Below are 22,093 nucleotides of genomic sequence, written 5' to 3' on the forward strand. Positions count from 1 at the left end.
AGAAGCATACTCTTACACTGAAAATTATACAAAAATGTATTACAGGAGAAGATTAGGTGCTGTTTGGTTGGCAAAAGGGGGTTGTCCAAAATATTAACATCAGTGGTGCTAATAATGGTGGCACACATGATTTGATGTAAAAGAATTATTTCTTAATGTGTAATTTTTTTCCCCGACTGAATAAATGTGCTTTAATTAAAGGTTGGATTTTGCTCTTTTTTTCATAGTGGTCCTATATTATTTAGAAAAAAAATGAATTTATTAGAAGCTAAAGAACACATTTTAGCCAGGGGTGCCAATAATTATGGAGGGTGCTGTATATTTATATTAGTTTTAAAAGTTACTATATAAATACAATTATTATTATTAGTAGTAGTATTATTAGTGGTAGTAGTTTGATTAGTATTATTGATAATGATAATATTAACAACAACAACAACAACAACAACAACAATAATGACAATATGTATTGTTATAGTTTCATGTTTTTGAAATAAATATCTTTTGTCCACCTCATGCAGCTACAACATCAAAATACACAAATTAATGCATCAATAGAAAGAAAACTCTCACATGGGACATTTCTGACATTGTTTTAACTTCAGCTACGTCATGCATTCTGACATCCTTTAACTCTGGTTACATTGTCAGTGCACTTTTTTACGTGTGTTTTCCCCTTGAGACATTATCACACAATTAAGTACATGCATGTTAGAATACAACAGAAGGAAGCACATCTGTAGCAGAAGATGTTTGAATCTGTATATTCTGCGGCAGATTTATTTTATTACTATTACTATTTTAAAGCAGCTTTTATTGTCTGCTGTGATGTGGGGCGTTTTCTGATGGTGTAGCCGAAGGTCGGCTGTAGTAGCAAGTGGTCACATGGTTAGTGTGCATGTAAACGACAAGCGGGAGTGGAGAGAGAGAGAGGAGGAGGAGGAGGAGGAGGAGGAGGAGGAGGAGGAGGAGGAGGAGGAAGAACAGCAGGGGGAAGGCAGACTCAAACTGGGGGACGCTGTTTTGGGTGATTGAGAGGATTGTGCGACTCCAGAGCATCTCGCTTCGTCCCCCTTCCAACCTCCCCTCCGGTTTTGGATTTAAGGTGTCAGAAGCCCCCCGAAGTCGGCACCTGGCTTTTATTTATAACCTAGCAGAAAATTGGATGGGACGCGCACACGAGCAAGACAATCCCGGAAATAACATGCGTACTCTCAGCCTGTCACGTACGCTCGCTGAGGATTTGCATTGCTGCAGGCTGCCGTAGGTAAGCGGTGCGGTCGAGGAAAAATGTTCCACTTATTTTATTATTACTGCTACCACCACCTCTATATGCTTCATTTTTGACTTTTTATTATTATTATTATTATTGTTATTTCTACGTGGAATCAGTGCTCGGATCGTGATGTTATTCCGCTCCATTGTTAAGAAGCGAGTCTAAGTAGGAGGCTGCTAAGTTGGGGATCAATAGCAAACAAAGACAAATAAGTATTTCCAAGGGTGTTTCGCTGAAATGTTGCATTTTTAAACTAATGCTTTTAAACTTAATTTAATAGCAGAAATGTTGCAGTCTGTGTGTTTTCTTTGCTCATGTTAGTGCCAGTATTAATGTATCATCTTCATTTTACCAAAAACAACTCTAGCACTGTTTTCCTGCCCCACTTAACCATATATAAGCAGCACGCCATACAGTATGATACATACAGTATGATTCATATGCTTGTTGCCCCACATAAGTATTAAATTTATTTACTTGTGTGACAGGTGGTCCGTACTGTGCTATAAATAGGCCTAAAGTGTCTCGTTTGACTCTCCACAGATCTCAAAGATGTTTCGGGGACGGATGCAAACAAACCCGAAGATTTAGAGGTGATTTTCACGAGAGCAATGGGCGAGACCGTAAAAGCCAGAGGAGGGCATGAAAGTTGCAGCTTCGGCGGGGCTCTTGTGCATCAGAGGCAGCGGCGGCTCAGCTAGAAAATGAGGCGAGGACGTGGAGTACGTGCGCACCCAGCAGATGACGAGATGAAATGGAGAGTTTGGGACAGACGGACCTTTTAAACCCAAGCTCTTCCCGCGGATCCGTCTCTGTTTCACCGCCGCAAGAGAGAAGGGCGAGCGGCCAGCAGCTCGCCTGTGCGCCTGCAGAGATCCACCACCACCACCACCACAGCCAGCACCGGGCGGACATGGGGCTGAACGGATTCTGCGCGGCGCCGGTGGGGAGCCCGACCGCCGCGGAGTTACTCGCCGGTCTCGCCTCTCAAACCGACTCCCCCGGAATCACAACTCCGACCAAGCAGTCCAAAACCGGCGTGCCGCTCTACAACGGCGGGGAGGTGTCTCCGTCTGCCACCGTGGAGGGGAACCACTCGGGCGTTCTGGCGCACACACCCAATGGTTACCAAGTGAAAGGGGTAGCGGGGCAAACTGGTTCCCCTGGGTGTCCTCTCACCAGCAGGGCATGTTTGGTGGAGAACGGAGACCGGACTGCTCATGAGAAGTTGCCTTTAGTGGTGAGGAGGATCAATGGGGACTTGAAAGCCAGACAGGCTCAACAGCAGCAGCAGAAGAGGAGAGGGGGGGAGAACTGGGACTTTGGGGCAGAAACTCAAAATGGTCCTTTAATAGGGTCACCAGGGGGAGGAAGCTCTGCTGACCTGCTGTTTGCTTCAGGAGAGGCGGACTTTAAACGGAGGAGGCTGGTGGATGGAAGTGTTGCAAACAAATCCTCAGAGACCTCCAGAGTGACCCGAGCAGTTGCCCCTCTCACGGTCACTATGAACAGCTCCCACAGCGGCCAGCCTCTGGTCCCACACACTAACCAATACAATGGACACAGGGTGGCAGCTTCAGGCCTGCCAGCTGCACCCAGCCAGGCCTCCATCCCTGCCCCACCACCTCCAGCAGGGAGCGGCTGGTCGGCAGAGCACATAGCCCAGCAGGTCATCGTCCCCTGCATGAAGTACTACGGCATCTGCGTGAAGGACAACTTCCTGGGCCCCCAGCTGGGCGACAGGGTGCTGGAGGAGGTGGAGGTTCTGAATCGCAGTGGGAAGTTTCGGGGCGGGCAGCTGGTGAGCCAGAAGAGCATCCCGTCTCGGAGCATCCGGGGCGACCAGATCGCCTGGGTGGAGGGGAAGGAGCCTGGGTGCGAGAGCATCGCGGCGCTGATGGCTCACATTGATGAGGCCGTCATGTACAGCGCTGCCAATGGACAGCTAGGGAGCTGTGTCATCAATGGACGCACTAAGGTGAGAGGACGGGGGAGACAGGGGGAGAGGTTTTGGAGCTGGGGTAAACAGCAGATATGAGAAAAAAGTCAATGTGACATCATTAAAGTTGGGGTTAGTTGATTGTGTCTTGTCTGTTCTGCTTTATCTTTGTGATGCCAACATGCAGGCAGGCAAACACACACACTGCAGTGAGAGGGTGTCACATGGGTGTACAGGAGGTGGGCCCTGTGCCCGGGTTTAGACCTGCCTAAATTTGCTCCTCTGTCCCTGCCTTCATACCACTGGTGCCCAGGAGTAAAACAATCCTCTGTGGCTGTATCTCCTCTGCCATGACTTTATCTCTGCCAACTTTTTCTATCATCACATGAGCTCGGCCCTGGCATGGCAGCACAAGAAGAGTTGACTTTTTTTGTTTTGTTGTTTGTTTGTTTTTGTCTCCTTTATCTCCTATCTCATGGCACGTAACCCATGTTTTTTTTAATCTTCATCCCACCATGACCACACTACATGCCTCGGATTCTCTTTTCCATTGATATTTTTCAGATGCCATGCTCAATTACTGCAGTGCACTTCTTTAGATATTGGCCTGAAACACTACTTTCCTTGTAGCACTGGGCAAAAACCATGAAGTTGAAAACACCCAAATATAACTTCATCGGACCTTTTGCCTGTCCGTACGTCTCTGTCTGTGTGTATTCCGTCACTGTGGTTGTGTTTCTCAGGATCTAGTTTCATGGTCCGTGTCCCTAACAGCTGTGAGTTAACCATTACACATTAGACTGTTACCCAACTTGTTCTTGGTGTTTCCGCAGCTTCTGGGTTCAAGATTTAGAGTATGACACCTCCAGATAATGCATGTGTAGGAAATTTGAAATGCAGCTTCTTTTAGTAACTGTTCATTTAATCTTTTTTTTATCTTGTAAGTTGATCAAAATGAATAGAAATGATGATTTTGCACATGTTAAACTGTCCCCAGGTGGAAAATAAACGCAAGAGGGCTCTGATCTCAAAAGCAGACACAACATTACTTCTCCCTTTGGGGAATTTAGGTGAAAACTGTTACCTGCAAGCCGGCAGACTCCTGCAGTCTTTGCTTAATCAGGAGAGCCACAAATGAGACTGTTAAACAAATGTTAAGAAATGTATGTGCAGCAATCATGAAGCTAAGTGGCCAGTATTCACATTCAGTGTCTACGATTGAACTAAGATGTAAGGATTCATTTAAAACCGTCACCCATCGCTGGTCATGGGTGGCTTTTGTCCTCCTATCAAACTGCTCCATGTTTGATAGAATAATCTACAACATGTTCTTTCCTAAAGTACTGTATTTGCCCCACAGCCTTGTTCCCTCCATCTGTTCAACGCCACATGTAACACCTTGGCCTCGATGCTCCTCTAGTCATTTACATAAGCTTGAGGCAGTGTTTGAACAAGGACTGTGGGACGACTGCACATCAGCAGCCTTTGCTCCCAAACACTGATGACGCTGCCTCCATGCAAGGTCGAGAAAAATTATAGCACGTCACTACAGTATAGAAAAATCTCTATTAATGCATTAGCTCTTCTGCAAATGTGCATTTAAGAGTGCGAAATAGTAGAAGCTCAGTTGAGTGGCATTCTGCTGTGCACAAGACGTATGACGTATGAAAAGAAATAAAAACCCTCTTTATCTTTTCACTCTTAAGCTTCCTTTCATGACTGAAGTGGATTTAATCTCCGAAATCGGTAACGCATCTAAGGTGTCACCTCGATTCAAGCCCCTGCAGCTTCATATACAAAAGAAACGTCTTAGATATCAGAACTTTAATTGCAGACACTTAAAGGGTGAGAGTACAACGTGTCTTTATGCACGTTTCTGTTTTTGTTTCACTTGGAGAGCTGCTTGTATGAGGTCAGAAAGCGGTCAAGAGAAGCACAGAGGAATAGTTTCCAGAGGTGGATGAGTTTATTTTGGTTGATAGATGATTAGATTGCAGTATTTTATTCTCAAGATGTCACACTGTGTTGCCTATTGTCTGCAAAGTTATAAATTCTCTCTTCTTTGGCGTGGTAATGACTGAGTGATTCCTTTGTGAAAGTGTCAGATTGCTCAACGCCAGCTGTTCCCGGGGTCAGATCATTCAATTTGCTCTTGGTACGTTACCAAAAAAATGTTCAACGCTGCACCGTACAAAATGTCCTGGTTGGGCGTTTCTGTGGGCGAGTGCAGGAGACAGGGAGGGAACAATGATGGAGTGTGCATGAGAGAAAGAGGAAGTGATGGGGAAGAGAAAGAGGAGGCTCCGGCAGGAGTGCAGCTAGACAGAAGGTCACTGCGTCTTTTCCGTCCTCCAGCGGCAGCTAGACCCCAAACCTTCCATTGTTTCTACCCGTTTTTCCACTTTTATCCGCAGCTACTGTTTTCTTTCGCCCATCTTTCACTTCACTGCCTTCCTCCTTCTCCTTCTTATCAACCCCCTTGTTTGCTAGTTGGACAAAATATTCCCCTGCCGTTACCTTGGTAACAGGCCCATACAGAGTGGAGCTGCGCATTGTGTACGGGAGCGATGGAGAGAGAAAGAAAGGGGCTGGCAGTGCCTAAAATAATGCCTCACCAGCAGTGAGTAGTATTCCTGAACCCTGCCTCCTGTTAGTCAGCAGGAGTCAGGTTCTGCAGCCAGCGAGACGTACAGTAGGAAGGATTATAGTGTCAACAAAAGGAATAGTAATGCGGTGAACCCAAGGTGGGAGTCGTCTGGTGTTATGGGGGAAGAGACTACAGCAGAGCTCGGCACAGGGAATGAGATGGAAGCAGTGGGAGGGAATAGACTGGAAGTGAGACTGGAAGGGAAAAAGGGGCATAGGGAGTGGGAGGATGGTGTGGAGCGAGTGAGAAGGGGCAATGCAGTAAAAGCTTCGGTATAATAAGAACGTCTACTGCAGCAGCGTGTCCTTAGATGCCCCTCTCAGCTCAGCAGTGCCACCATGCAGGTAGAAGACATGCACTTACAGAGCTGCATACTAGCTTAGATGGATGGATGGGTAGACAAAGAGATATATCTGCCATTTGGGCCAAATTTAGTCCCTATCCACACAATCTAGAGTGTAAACAGGACCAGTTTTTAAAAAATCTGATTGTTACGTAATCATGGCAGGTTGCTTCCATGATGCTGTCAGGTTATTGTTGGTGCTGAACAAACCTTTGATCTTGAATGCATCTCATGCAACACTTGCTGTTCCTCGCCAGTGTGGAACAATGCACTGCAATGTTTTTTGTTTTCTTTTTTTAGCATTTGAGTGGCCATCAGTAATGCCTCAATTTTTGTCACGCGTGATGGTGGAAAATTGAGGTCCATCAACATTACAGGTAGAAACTAGATCATTTAAGCGGTTGAGTTGTTTGTTTTCCAGCATAGAGATTAAATTTAGGCGATTAATCAGTTAATTACGACTAAGAAAATGAATCGACAGCTATCTTGCTCATAGACCATTCATTTTAATCATCTGTAGGCCAAATTTTCTCTGGTTTCACCTCCTCTAGTGTAAAGGCTTGATGCTTAGTTTTATCTTGTTGTAGAGTGACTATCATTGGAGTTTTGACTGCTGGTCAGGTAAAACAAAAAATTTGGACAACTGAACACTGTTCACAATTTATCTGCAAAATTATAGACTGAACAATGACTCTGTTATCTCCAATTTATCACCAATTAATTTCCTGTGTGGTCCTTGGTATCTTACATCCCTTTAGAAGTCATGTTTCTTCCAAGTTGTTCTTTACAGTGTGTTGATTTCTACTAATTTTGTTTTTTAATCCAAAAAATATCTCCTTATACTGAAAGTTTCACAGCAGCATTTTTATAGAAAGTGCAAGTACATTGTGTAAATACAAACACACTCTCACAAAATGTTGCTGCCTCATAATGTTCAGTGGTGACTCATCCATAATAAGTGCCACTGTGACCATAGTGGCACTGACTCATAAGAGCAAAGCGCAATTTCCCACCTTTTCTTTGTTTCATGTCAGGATGAAAAATAATCTAAATACTAGGTTATTTATTTATTGATATTTGCTGATAATTGCACCATTTATCCAGATGTATGATGACTGCTGAAAACCGCAAGCTGTAATTTGTGAGTATCTCAGCCTTTATTCTCATGTATCTGTGCAAAATGTGCTCTGCCAAGCCTGCCGGTGCCGTGATGATGTGATTCAGCATCAACCAGAGACTGATGTTTTGTAGCCTTGGTGATGAAACACTGTCATGACAAAAAGTACACCAACCCTCAAAACGCACACACCGATCTGTTTGCTTGGTAAATTTAACTCTTTAAACCTCAACCAGATTCTGGGTGGGGGTTTTTTTCCTGCTCCTGTCATGTATTTGGACACTGTTGGCCAATTTTTCACTGTGAACAAAAGTGCTGCATCTCCTTGGAAACTTTCACTTTTTGTTTTTTTTATCCTTTATGAAATAAAGGATTAAAAAAAGAAAAAGTGACAGTTGAATTTCTTAGTAGTTTTACATAAAATAAAAAAAACAACAACAAACAAACATGGAATTAACATATACACTGTGTTTTCCAATAGAACATAGATGTTACCAATACTGGAAAAGTACAAAAAAACAACAGATATTTGACAGAATTTTTGTTATGTTACCATTGGTCACAGCGGAGTCAGTCATGACTTCACGGTTTTACCAACAATTACAGAATAAAAAATAAATAAATTTTTGGAAAGGTTTTCGGTAAGAGTTGTGAAGAAATATTACAATTTTACGGTTAGATTTAGTTCATTTCTTGATGGAACTGCAAGTCAACGCTAAGTAGATAAGCAGTTTAAGGACCGTCTTAACGTTGAAAATCTGACGATTCCCTCTGTTTTTACTGTTTCTGATAAATGGTGTAATTTTGCATTTAAAAAAAAACTTTTTTATGTTTAGACTGGATTATTATTTTTTTTTATAATCAGCCAGCAGGTTTTTGGATTCAGTGAGTCAAACCAGTCTTGTTTACACCGCAGTAAATCCATAAATCTATTAAGAGTCTGGGAAGATGAGCAGATACTACTTGGTACAAGAGGAGCACACTTGTACCAAAATGTGCTGTGAAACTAACCTGGCAATAGCCAGATTAATAATTGTGTAGTACTTGATAGTACTCCACAATATCAATCTGGGACCGCTCCATGTAAATCCGTTCGGAGGAAAGAGGCACGGATTGGACAATGCAACAGTATGTCCCGCCTCTGACAGGTTTGTTTGTAGCCAATCGCGGGATCTTCACAACGAGCGGAGCCAATTGGTAGATTAAACTCTTACCAAAACCCGTAGGTAAAAAAGCACAAACATCTTTACCATCCAGAAATGCGCAAAGCGCCTCTCGTTGTTCTTCCTTCAAAGAAGCGATAGGAGATTCAGCTAAAACTGACTTAATAGCAGCATCTACACGATCGTTGTCCTCCGTTGCCATGTTTTTTTTGATCTACTGGTGCTTGGTGTCGTCTTCACAACCGGATATCCCGCCCCATACACGAATACTGCTGCGTGATTGGCCCGTGCCAACTTGGCTCTGTACGAACAGTGAATGCGGGAGCGGAGCAAGATGGTTTCTTGAGAGATATGTGAACTCACAAATATCGCGAGAAATCAACTTGCTAGCAAGGTTACTGTGAAACAATTACACATTCATAGTTTGTTGTCACCCAGACCAGGGTCACTTCTTCTTACACAAACTCTTTAACTTACCAATTGTTTCTTACACCCTGGAAGAACCTTTGTGCGTCTTATGTGTACTATCAGCAGCCTACAGGTGAAGCTAGCTAGATAATGAGGGTGATATGAACCAGGAAGGACAGCGGAGATACAAGCTGGTTGTGACAAAGCAGTTCATCACCGCTCAGTTTAATTCACTCGGACATTTATCTCCTTCACTGCTTTCAAATTCAATTTGCAAGAAACTATTAATAATAGCTGATCCAGATTTCTATCACATCCTGTGTCATCCTGGCGGTTTGTGAGTAATCAGCTATGGAAACTAAGCGAGATGGCTGAGCTGCTTGACAGTAATGACGCAACTGGTTTCAGTTCCAGAGCTGGAAAACATTTGCTGTGTTGAAGCGTCCTTGAGCGACATCTTGGCCCCTTCGAAACCATCCACAAGGACTCAGTGACTTTGATGCATGTTTCCAATAAACCACATGGGATCACGGCTGTCCCATTGTGAAACTGGGAGGAGGTTGAGACTGTTATAGGCCTAACACTAATACACACTTTTCATGTGTGTGCTTGGGGAAATTACTGTTGTGTTTAGTTCTTTATCCTTCGTGAGCACAGTCTTAGTTATCTGTTTTCGTCATTTGATTATCTAACAACATTGCATGTCAGCTGTTACTGTATTTAAAGTCGTTCTTGTCACATTTCTGCTTACTGGAGGCTCATTTTATACTGTTATATACAATCATATGCAGCTTTATAGAACCAGCACAGCTATGTCTAGAAGTTGAGAGAACTCAAAAATGTCTTTTCTACAACATGACGGGTTTTTAATGCCATAAAATTGAATTATTTATCTTGGAATCAGCATGTACACCATTTTCCAAAGTGTCCACAGGACGTACCAATAGTGGAAAAAATAGTGACTCTACACACTATAAATATTTTACTACTTACATTATTTTCGCCTATTTTTTCTGATACTTGTCTCCTGGAGATCGACTGAAAACCTACAGAATTTTTGTCTTTGTTTTACAAAGGACCATATAATTTTTTCTTATTTAAAAAAAGAGATGTTTATCATTCAAGGATTTGGTTCACATATCCACATAAAATGTCATAAAATTAGATCCTCGGGTCCTGGTTGTAAGCCAACTCATGACTTTAAGCTCAGATTTGATTAATTTTCCTAACAGTACGTTATCTCACACAATATTAGTTCATGAACCAACTGGAATCCTAAAATCCATCATTTTTTTCTGTTTTTATATTTTCTGACTTTGGTTAATGGTATAATTTTGGTGACTTTAAAAAAAGAAAAGAAAATATAACATTCCTTTCAAACCCATGGTCAGAATTCAGAGTTCAAACCACTCAGCCCTTCACCTTTAAAACACAGAAATGCCTTTAACAAGATTTTATAAATTGAGGTCCCAACTTTCATTAAGCATCCTTTTGCTGATCATGCAGATGATTTTAATTAAAATCTGTCAGTGTTCAGTGCTGAGGCTTTAAAGTGAACACTGGGAGCCAATCATTGTTCTGTAGTTTGTTCTGTACACTTAAAGGGCCAAGCAGAAAAGAAGTAGACCAAATAAGAGACTCTGTAAAGTGTGGTGACATTAAAATAGTAATGTTTGCAAAGATACCAAGTCATGTGTAGCGACAGTAGAGATGTAATAGGGCACAGGGAACACATACAAATTGGAGACATTTTAAACTGCTACATCTATTTCTAGGTTAACAATCCCAGAATAATCCCAGTAATCAAAAGTATACCAAAAACCACACTGAATTTCCCTGCTTCCAAAACTCTCCTCCTCCTTCTTCTCTTTCTTGAACTGACTCCATCCCACACATACATATGCATTTTTTCTGTCTCTGACAAGCAGTAAAGCCTCTATTTGTTCAGTCTTATCTAGCCCCCTCACCCTTCTCTCCACCATCATTCCCCTTATCGGGATATTCCTGTAGCATTGGAGTTTATTTTTGTTCTTCTCTGGAACATCTTGTTTTGCCTGACGACCACTGAAATGGACATGCTGGGTATCTACCCAGAGCTGCCATTAGGGCATTAATCCTGCTAGCTGGCAGACAAGTGGCTGGTGCCAATTAGACTTGAACTTAGTGTGGGCACAGATCTCAGCAGAGATGAAGGAGCGGCGAGGGCAGAAGTGACAGATAGGATCAAGACATGCAGTGTCAGGCTGTGAGTGAATGTTGTGTGTCTGTGTGTGTGTGTGTTAGCTGACAGGAGACTGAAAGAACATGGACATATATGACAATGGTTTGATGTGTGATGAATTCACATCTCTTTCTACCGCCTCCGGTGGGCTTAGAGTAAAAATATAACTCTTCTCTTAAATTATATGGCTGTCTTGTATAAGCTTTCATATAGACATTGTGTGTGTTTCTGTGGGTTTATGCTTCAGGTTAGGGCTGGCATGGCATTGTGGTTAATTACAGTTGTTGAGACTGTTAACAGTTTGAAAAAAGCATTTTGCTGGAGAAATATGCTTCCATGAATAGATGCAAACTTGAAATAGTCACGCTCATCCTTGAACAAAGCTAATGTGGCGACATTTATCAAAATGTACGTATCGTCAAACCACTATGACTGCTGTCATGAAAATAAAACCTGCTTATAAATATTGCACAGAGGATTTTAGTACTCGGTATTCATATTTACTGTTCTGGTTAGCCGGAATAAAATAATATAACTTAAGTGCAAACTTTATTTTCTTGACATCTGTAAGAGTGTGTATTTTTCCGTTGTACAAATGAACAGAACAGGTTCTTGTCAGCACTGAAGGGCATGTATCCCCACTAGACAGAGTGTCAGCCGTTATCGGTTGGGTACAACAACAGCAGGTAATATGTGAAGTTGACGGTGACAACACCGTGCTAAAAGCAAACTCCTGTCTGGTGTTGTTTTTCCTGCCACAACTTGGAACGATGTTGCAGAGTCAGCAAGTAGGAGTCCCATGGGATATCTTACATATTTTTGCTGTGTCTGTAATTTCAACTCAAAAACTGTTGAAACTAAAAACTATTTCTATTGTTTACTTTTAGTTGTTTCTCACCAAAATAAAATAGTTTCTTTAAAGGATTCATGAACATGCTAAACACAAAGGAAAATATTTTTACGTCCTTTCTTACTGGCAGTCTTGTTCTTGGCTTTTGTTGGTGCATTTTTAGATCAGGCCTCCATCTGATGGTTAATAGTCAACTCTTATCATGTTGATTGCATGAACAAGTGCATGCATGCATCTCTTATGCATGTGCACAAAAAAACAAGCAAAACAGGAACTTTGTTATTGATAAACATGGCCGTATAGTACAGTTAGAGGTCAGAAATTCCACAGAGTATGTTTAAAGTGGTTGAAAACAATATTTCTTTCAAATATTCTGATTAAATGACAACATAAAAACATTGCCTTTACTGGACTGTATTGACAAACCTGTTGGTTCACTCTTGATGCCCTCATGGCATGATTTTCAGCCACAGCAGATTCTGTATACTCCTTGCTCAGCACCAAAGCTGGCATACACACATGCAGCAAAACAACCTGATATTTCTCTCAGAGGTTGGTAGACACCAAAACAGAGCTAAAAGTGAGCAAAGATTGGACTTAGATTTACCAAGTGGCCAGAAATATGGCACTGCATAGTCCGTAACAAATTAGGAGAGTCTGTTCAAAGTTGTGGTGCAGGGTTTTTAAATATATGAATGTCCAGCCTGTGCTTGCGCTAGGGAAAATTTGTCTCTAGCCACTGTGGCTAAAGTGCTAGACTTTTGTTTAGCCACATTTAGCCACACTTTTTCAGTATCTGTTCTGCGGCGCGCGAAATTTTGAAAAAATTGAGTCCTTTTCCTGCATTCTGGTGCATTTTGAGGCCAAAAATTCTGTTCAATATTGCTTCAGTTTATTTCAACATTTTAATTAAAAAAGTTACTCACACACAATTATATAAAATTTAGAGTAGTAATAATTCGGGGGGGTGGTGTTAAGGCACGTCCTCGTATCCAGATATGTGCAGGATCAGGAGTCTTAGACTATTTAAACAATATTTTCATGATCATCTTACCTCTCATACAGTTGCCCAGCATTCACCATTTGTTGTACATATGATATTTTTATAAAAAATATTCAGTATCTTTCGATTTTAAATGATTTTTCAACTCTTTAATCGCCCTCACCTTGTTCTCCTTGTTGTACGCCTTCCCGGCGTTAGTTCGAATCCTTTTTTCTGATTGGCTGAGACAAGACACGTGACGGTGTGCATCTATTAATGATCGGAAGCATTCGGGTCGTTCCGGTTATACTCGGTAGCGCTCTTCAGTAAAGCAGACGCGGTTTGTTATTTTCTTTGATTATCACTCGGCAAATTACGAAAAAGTTGTAAGTTAACCCTTTTTTCACATTTATTAGGCAAAATTAGCTTCTCCACCGTGGCTAAACATGCTAAAAATGACTTCGCCATCCTGAGGAAGGCTTCGCCTATGGAGAAGTGGCAAATGGCTAGCGCAAGCACAGCCGGCATATTTAAGCTAAGTTAAAAAAGGAAAGTTGTTACCCTCACTGTCAGAGGAAGGAGAGAAAAATCATGCTTTCACAGCTTATTTTCTGATAGTGCCCTCAGGCATTCATTGCAGGTTTCACTGAACTTCTGCTTTGACATTTAATGCACCCATTAATGCAGATGAAGAGATAAAAATGACAAATATTTGCCAACATTAAAAAATCTACAGTTTTACTCCCACTGTCTAACTCCCATCGTTGACTGAACAAATGACTCAGTGCCATCAGCTGATCTCCTGTGACATTTTGTAGTGATGTTAAATGCAACAGCAATTCTAATGATCATCATGCACACCCATATTTACTTTCTTTGTCCACATACAGTATGTTCATGACGCAGGGAGTCTGCTTGGCAGTTGGAGCCAGGAGGAAAAGGTCCAGAGGTTAATGAGCTCTGACTGCGAGCGTGAGCCGGTAATGAGAGCTGACAATGGCGGCTGAGCAGGGTCACACACAACACAAGCAACCTCACTTGGCTGTGAATGAAGAGGGAAATCCTCCTTACACAACGTGTACTGTCACTTTTATTTCACTTTTATCGTTGGTTTACAAACAACACAAGGACAAGGTGCGTTTGTCTTACAAATCTGGGTGAGCAGTCTTTGATTTCCTGAGGGTTACGATTCACGGTGTAGTACCAGAACCTAAATGATAGCGTCAGGCAAGTTAAATCGATACTGCAGCAGTGCAGAACCTGTTAGTCATGAATGATAGTATCAAAGAGGAGACTCGAAGTGATGCTCTGACTCAAGGATTGTAGCTTTTGCTTCTCGTACAGAACAATATAAGTCAAGACAACGACAGTATCTTTTTCTCTGTCAACCTGGTGAGATAATAGAGAAGTTATTACTCCACATGCTGTCAACTATATCATCACCTTCATGTCTTTCTTTGCCAGCAAAAACTGATGGCAGCCAGTCGGTTTATCAGCTGTGGATTTTTCTTTCTTGCTATAATGAGAAGCTTGATACAGCCAGAGGAGATAGTTTGGAATCTATTCACTCCGGCCTCAAACATGATCGCGCTCCCATGGGTCGGACTTATATGTCACACTGACTTCTTTTAGCTTACAGTACATTCACAGTCACGTGGTCTCGTAGTGGCCCTGGTCTGGAATGTGCATTGACTGAAGAGGTTTTACGCAGGTCTTGGTTCCCTTGAAGTCCCCAGAGAAAGCAGCGCTCTCCTGCTTCACAGCCTCCAACACTCAGCAGGGGAAATACCAGCGTGAGACCATTGTTTGAAAATGGATACTGTATCTGCAGATCATTTCTTAGCTGGGAACAACCGCTGAACTCTGACATATTTCTCTGCTCCACTGCTCAGCTCACAAATTGCATTGTGGATTGTTGCGTTAACTATTCAAATACCTGTAGGAGAGTTTACCATGGAGTATTGGGAAAGGAGAAATTCTAGGATGAAGATGGGAGGTCTTTTGTATCTTCTCTCTGCTTGTTAACTGTAGCTGTTGAAGACAGGCAGACTCATCTTGTGTCTGCTTTACAAATAAGTCATGATACAGTCCACTTTTAAAGGCCTGTTACTGAAAATATGTGATAAAAAGAAAAAATGATTTGATTTACTGCCGTCTCTAATCTACATTTTTATGATGATACTTTAACATGTGAGTTTTTTTTTCTTCTTTTTTAAGACCTAATGGGGGCACAAATACACAACTAATCACCTCATTTGTTCTCTTTTAGGCCATGGTTGCTTGTTACCCAGGTAACGGCGCAGGATACGTACGCCATGTTGACAACCCTAACGGCGATGGGCGCTGCATCACATGTATCTACTACCTAAACAAGAACTGGGACATCGAGGTACGTTTGTCGTTGATGCCAGTTTCATTTCGATAATGATTTTTTAAAAACATTTGTGAATTATCAAAAAAACTGTATTATATGTCAAAACTGTATGTAGGATTAAATTTGCATCTGGCGTTTTTGCAGTATTATTATATAACTGAGAGGTAAACTTCATTATGAAGGCATTTTAATTAAATCTTGTCTTAAGTAGCTAAAATGCTTCATATTAAAAACACATTCTCAATCTTAGGGAATCACCGTAGTATAATTTGTGTGTTGCAAATAAACAAAGTTGTGTTCTGTATGCCTATTTCTTCGTAGACACAAGGAGGGTTGCTGCAGATCTACCCAGAAGGCAAAAATGTGGTGGCCAACATTGAACCTCTGTTTGACCGGCTGCTCATCTTCTGGTCTGACCGCAGGAACCCACATGAAGTCAAACCAGCGTATGCCACTCGGTTAGTAGTCCTTCTACTGCCTGCACACTTTCATATAAAGTTGGACAGAGACCGAACACATTGGTAATGCAGCTAGTTGTGTATATCTACCATGTTTTAGTTTGTTCTATGCCATAAATACACACAAGAACAAAACAAATAATAATAGCAGCAACATTTTCATTATAGTCATCATTAAGAATATTACTCTCCATGATTCTTTGAATGGAAACACTGTTTTATCAGGAAACAAAATCTGATTTATTATTGCTATTCAGTGAATAAGTTCGCTGGTAAAAAAAAAAAAGAAAGCACAGACACTCGCCTCCTCTTTTGCTTTCCTATTCGACCCACCAAACTCAACGATTTCTCATAAATTCTTCCAGTGTAAAAGTGATACAAGTGCAATCAACTAGGTAGCTGTCTAGAGAAACAAGGAACTGCGTCTATTGAAGTTCCCTTGATGCTGATGTAATATAGATCTACTCTGTGCATAAACAGATTAATGGAAACACTTGGAGCCTTACTGTTCTTTTACATCATCGCATCAAAAAGTCGCGTCCACTGATGACACGGGACTCTTGCCCTTTTGCCCCTGCGCCTCCTCTGCTCTAATCTGCTCTCCTCCCCATCTGACTGCTGGGGGGCGAGGTGGGGCCAGAGGCAGGAAGTATGTGTTTCCTGAGGAGGTCGGTGGGAGGGAGAGGGGAGGAAGGTTCGATTGCAGGACTCGTGTTGGAGAAGCACAGACATGGGAGACAGGAATAAACAATGCAGCCCCACAGGAGAGATGAGAAACTGTAGGATTTAACCCTCTGCTGCCTTGGCTACACTGCACAGGCTCTATTTAAGCTGCGACATGTATGACGAGACGTGTTCATCTTCTGTGTCTGTGTGGGTTGGAAAGCTTTTATGGTTTTTTGGACATTTGATGTGATTTTTAAAGTGTTTTGGTGATTGCCACGGCACCCATTCATTCAAAACATTTTCAGACACCCTTATAATTTTACACAATCTCAAATATCATCATGAAGTATTTATGGAAAAATCTTTTTTTGGGTTTCAAAAGGTGTGGCTGCATTAGACACACACAAATACAAATGATTTTTTTTCGTTTATTGTTTACAAGAAAAACTAGCAAAACTAAATTCTTGACAGTTTCAATATGTCAGTTCCTCTCATTGTCAGTATCAAAGTCAACAAATATCAGAGAATGTGTTCAAAACTGGACAAAAAACAAACAAACCATCACATCATCAAATTCATATTTAGTAGTTCTACCATTAGCACACAGTAGAGCTCTGGCTGGCATGTTCCCCACGAGCCTTTCACACTGTTGAGAGGTAACTTTGTTCTATTCTTCTTGAATTACTGCTTTTAATTCTTTAAAATTCTTTGGTTTAAAAAACAGATCTTTTGATAATCCACCGCAGCGTTTCAGTGGGACTCATGTCCAGGGATTGAGCTGACCACTCTAAGACCTGGATGCTGTCCTCCTGCAGCCAAGTTCTACTGGCCCTGGATGTGTTCAAGGGACATTATCTTGTTGAAACATCCAGAACAGTGCACATGCAGAAGGAAGCATGTGGGTTTGGAGAATGGTACAATACTTGATAGAGTTCAATGTGCCACCACAAACAGTGTAATGACCAACACCAGCAGTACCCATGCATCCCCAAACCATGATACTGCCTCCACCATGCTTGACAGTAGGTACTGTACATGCTGGAGATGATGCTTGGTCTGGCCTCCTGCATAGCCTTACATTAGCAGGAGGAAGGTAAAGCTGGAAACTGGACCCATCTGACCACAGAATCTTCTTCTAATTCCTGGCTCTCCAATTCTTGTGTGCTTAGGTCCAACAATACCGGGCTAACCTGTGTCTATAGTGATATTTAAATGCATATTTTTTCTCATCAGGGGCATTTTTTGGAACTTCATATCATAATTCACAGCCACTTGATGGAACTTGAAAGAGTAATTGAAACCCAGCCCAGTCCACTTTTAAGACAAAAAATATGTTGACTTTTACTCTCAAATTGATCTCTCCCTTTTGTGTCTTGCAGCTATGCCATCACAGTCTGGTACTTTGATGCCAAAGAGAGAGCAGAGGCTAAAGAGAAGTACAGATTGGGTGAGTGTCTTTACAGTCAGTTTCGCTTCCTTTCCTTGCTTGTTTATGTGCTGCATCGCTTCTGGTTGTGTTTGGTGTAATTTAAGATGACATGTGACTAATATGCTCTTTTCTGTTACTTGTGTCCATAGCAACAGGACAGAAAGGTGTTCAAGTGCCTGTCACTCAAAACAGCAGGACTTAAATCTCATCTAATGGCTGGAGAGCACTCTCGAAGTATTACGTGCCTTCCTGAACTGCTAATGGACGTTGCGATCACAAAGGGAGACACTGTTAAACTGTCAGTTGTCGCTGCAGCTCCACGCCGCTCTCCTGAATGTCAGCTGTCAGATTCACATCACAGGCTGTGATGTAATATTTTCCTGCCACCAAGTCAGGCTGCTGATCAAGGACGTGGCCGAAATACAGAGCACAGTGGACTGGCACAGGTGAAATGAGAAATGCGAGTCGGGACGAAGGAATAAAAAACCTTCAGCGTCTCACGTAATCGACCATGAAGACCGATAACTGAAAAAGAAAACGGACTCCTTAATGTTTTTTTTCTTGCAGTTTTCCTGCTCAGTTATCAGTGATGTTGTGATGTTTTGAGAAATTAATGTTTTTGCTCTGCTCTGGTGTGATTTTTAATTCAGACACAAGGAGCATAAATGAATGAAAAAGTGGGCAGACAGTGTGGAAAAAGGAGCACGTGCAGTAGAAATCAGTGCCCTGAAATTCCTTAACACCCCCTGGTCTGTGATGTGGCCCCTTGTCTCATGATGTGGGTAGATGTGTACATGTGGTCAGCGTACAGACAGAAAATAAAAAGGCATCATGTGATTGTTGGCCACAGCGCAGTGGAAAGTTTTCCGTGCGGCACACGTTCAATCAGTGTTGGCCGAGGCACTAACCCTAAACATAACGGCCATCTGCTCAGAAGTTACGTGCATGAGGACAACTCCACGCTGTAGTTTCACTCTGTATAGCAATTAAGTAGAGTATTTCAGGACTGTATGTGGCTCAAAATACAACATCTTTTGCAGTGGTCTCAAAAAAGACAAAGAATCCAGCATGATTGGTTCTTTTTTTTTTTCCTTTAGTAGTAGCTGCAATGTGTGTGACAGATTTTCAAAACTGATCCTAGAGCTACACAAAGCGTTTCTGTTGATGTGCAGTGATGTCTATGGCTGAAATACACGGCTCACACTTGAGACAAGAGGTAAGCTGTTCAATGACAGGGGTCAAAAACAGGGATTGAAGAAACAGGGTGTGGTGTGTGTGTGTATTTGTGTGTGTGTGTGCTCATATGTGTGTGTACAGCTCCAGTTTGACTCTTACCTGTTCTTAACAAAATGGAAAATGTGTATCGCCAGAGTGAACGCTGTTGAACAAACGTGCTCAAAAGAGACTCGCATACAAAAACGAAAAATAAGCATAACAGCTCTTTTTTTTTTTTTAAAGCAAGGAAAATGACAAAATGATACTAAACCTCAGTCAGCCTGTGTACTTAAAACCATTTAAAGTATAAAGCACAGAGTTAAGCATACGCTGTTTGTGAACTGCTCACGTGTGGGATCGAGTATTTGTGCGTAAACGTGCACTTGCACAAGTATGTGATAAATTCCACTGTCTTGAAGTGGGTCACAGGTGTTGTCTTGGTGTATGTTAGACTGGTTAAAGAGAAGGTTATTTTAAAAAGCACTTTATTTTTTGGAAATGCCGTGCGTGAATGATAGGGGGAAAAACAGTATAACTAAAAATGTAGATTAATGCCTTTTATGCTGTGGATAATATGATCATTCAGATGCAATAGAAACTAAAACAATGAGAACAAATGGAAATTATTTGCCTATTTTTTTTAAGTATTTAATTAAAACATGTCTGTTTTTGTACACAACAGAATTGTAATTGATTTACTGGAAAGAATCTAAACTGAGTTGCAGTTTAGTTGTTTTTTTTAAGAAGTGAAATGAGACCAAGCGAGCAGCAACATTTTTTTAAAAAGAAAAATACAACCAGTTTCAGTCTCCCTCCGTGTGAGGGGTGAAAATAAAAAAACAGTAAACTAATTGTAATGTGTGTCAGACAGAATTCTGTCTGTTTATTTGGATATGGCTAAAATTTGCAATGAAACGAAGGAGTTTGCATTTATAAACTTTGCAAAAATTGGTAAATTATCTCGGTGTCAGTAATTTTCTTCTCTGTAAATAAAGCTATAGTTAAGTTTTTGATTGTAGTTTTTAAAATTAGAAAGGTTTATAAATGAATAAATACTGTATGCTGAATTGGGTATACCAGCACAGTCAACTTGAGGACATGTAGTGCAGTGAAGAGTCATCATATTTATTGATAACTTATTAATAAAGCTACAAGAAGTGCTCTGGGATACAATCCAGGACATTTGATGGGATACATGCTAAAATCGTAATAACCAAACACTGGTATACAAGATGCTTTCTTTATAGCTTGAAGTGATGAACATGAATAAAGATGATGTGTTCCTTGGTTACTTTCCTTTATTTCAATGTCACACACAGCTTTTACAAACATTCGGTAGGAGTTTGCCTCGTCTTGAAATACTGATGCAAGTTGGTGCAGTCTCCAGACACGAGTATATCAGAATGTGACTTCTATATCAGGAAACAGATAAAACTGTATCTGCCCTCATGACGCATAATGTAAATGGCCACTAAGAGCTTGCCAAGAACGGAGCCCACAGGCCCTCCATTACAGATTAAATCATTAAAGTCAAATCATCAAACTGGGTGCGCCTGACTCCACAGCGGTCTGTGAAAGCTTACTAAAACAGCTGTGGTTTTGCCTTCAGTTAATCAATGCTGGGTTTAGTTTGATTTGACCCACAGTATGAGAGGGCTTGAGTTCTATGAACAGAAAGCTCAAGGTTTCTAATATTCTGCTGGACAAATAAAAGTCATTACTTCCCTTGTGGTGCTTTTATTTCCTCCAATCTGATTGGTGCATGCAGAAAACTGCTAAATTTATAGAGGGTTAAGGGGCAGAGCATTTTTCATATCCACAGGATTTAGGTGGATTCAAGGTCAGACTGTAACAATAAAATAACAAACAAGGAACCAGTACCAATCACTTGCAATGAATGTCTGGAGCATGTTCTGGTCTGTACATGGAGGATGGTCACTCACAAGCTCTTTAACACACAATGGCAAAAGTTAGGACAAATGACACAGCATAATGCAAAGTTATTTTTAAAATGTTTTATACACAGAAGATGATAACTGAATTACACAAGATTAGCTATAATGATGCAACAAAGTGGGCTTCATCTGTGTTTGAGTCTATAAATAATAAATCGATACCGCAGGCATATTGTTACCTATATCTTTAATACCTACAGTGAATTTACAAAGCACCAGATAAAGACAGTATTAAAGCTCAAATACCGGATTTATAGTCACTAGTACACTAGCGGGCAGAGACCGTCTAGGAAACAAACAAACCAACAAATTCAAAAGCTATTTTAGCCAACATGCTAACATGCTAGCTAACAGTTCATTACACATCCAGCAGATATTTAGCAACATGCTATTCCACTGGACTGGTCTTTTTTTGGCCAGTTTACCGAGTAAGTCCAATGTTACCTCTTCTTTTATCTTTTTTTTGGTCTCCACCAACAAAATGTCTCAGTTTTTGTATGCTACATGTAATTTCTTCACCAGCTAACTTGTCTAACCAAGTTTTGACAACTAACGGATTGAATTTAGTAAATATGTGAACATGAAATGTTCGTATTTGCTCTTACTTGTTTACATTTTGGGAAAGTAAGTACGCCGAATTTGCTATGAACAATTTCTTTTTGCTGTGTACCCTTGTATTTCTTGGCAACTACCAATGAATAACTTTGATACAGAGGTAATCTTAAAAATCGAGGATTTGTTAGGCAAGTTCTGAATGGTCCCTATTGCTGGCCTACAGCAAGATGGAAACTTGAGTCTCCTTTTCGAGTTTATTTGTTTGCATTTTGGAAAATTAAACACGACGAATTAGCTATTACCTATTTCTTTTCGCTGTGTACCCTTGCATGTTCTGAAAACAATCAATTAATTACTTTGATACTCAAGAAGTTTTAAAAACCAGAGGATCTTCAGGCAAGTTCTGGTGGATTTCCATTGCTGTCCCAGAACAAGGATACAAAGTTACTCTGTGCTGCAAACTCAACCTCGTTTTAGCCTGTTTGTTTTTATTTT

General features: G+C 41.1%; 1 protein-coding gene across 2 annotated transcripts; it reads left to right on the top strand.

Annotated features, from left to right (window-relative positions):
* The first annotated feature begins 951 nt into the window (after positions 1-951).
* egln2 (egl-9 family hypoxia-inducible factor 2) lies at positions 952-20,375 on the top strand. Of its 2 annotated transcripts, XM_051957780.1 has the most exons (7): positions 952-1,267; positions 1,820-3,254; positions 13,837-13,926; positions 15,216-15,335; positions 15,642-15,778; positions 17,824-17,891; positions 18,023-20,375. In XM_051957780.1, exons 2-7 carry the CDS (start codon positions 2,031-2,033, stop codon positions 18,073-18,075), a joined length of 1,692 nt encoding a protein of 563 aa, XP_051813740.1. In that variant the 5' UTR covers positions 952-1,267; positions 1,820-2,030; the 3' UTR covers positions 18,076-20,375. The 2 variants fall into 2 exon arrangements, with proteins under 2 accessions (XP_051813740.1, XP_051813741.1); XM_051957781.1 differs by lacking the exon at positions 13,837-13,926 and having other exon boundaries at positions 953-1,267.
* Positions 20,376-22,093: the final 1,718 nt, after the last annotated feature.

Source organism: Acanthochromis polyacanthus, chromosome 13 (genome assembly GCF_021347895.1).
Source record: "Acanthochromis polyacanthus isolate Apoly-LR-REF ecotype Palm Island chromosome 13, KAUST_Apoly_ChrSc, whole genome shotgun sequence".
Taxonomy (NCBI): Eukaryota; Metazoa; Chordata; class Actinopteri; family Pomacentridae; genus Acanthochromis; species Acanthochromis polyacanthus.

Coding starts and splice junctions, on each gene's coding strand:
- egln2 (XM_051957780.1), top strand. CDS start 2,031: ATGGAGAGTTTGGGACAGACGGACCTTTTAAACCCAAGCTCTTCCCGC. Junction 3,255..13,836: donor TCATCAATGGACGCACTAAG/GTGAGAGGACGG, acceptor GTCCACATACAG/TATGTTCATGACGCAGGGAG. Junction 13,927..15,215: donor CTGACTGCGAGCGTGAGCCG/GTAATGAGAGCT, acceptor GTTCTCTTTTAG/GCCATGGTTGCTTGTTACCC.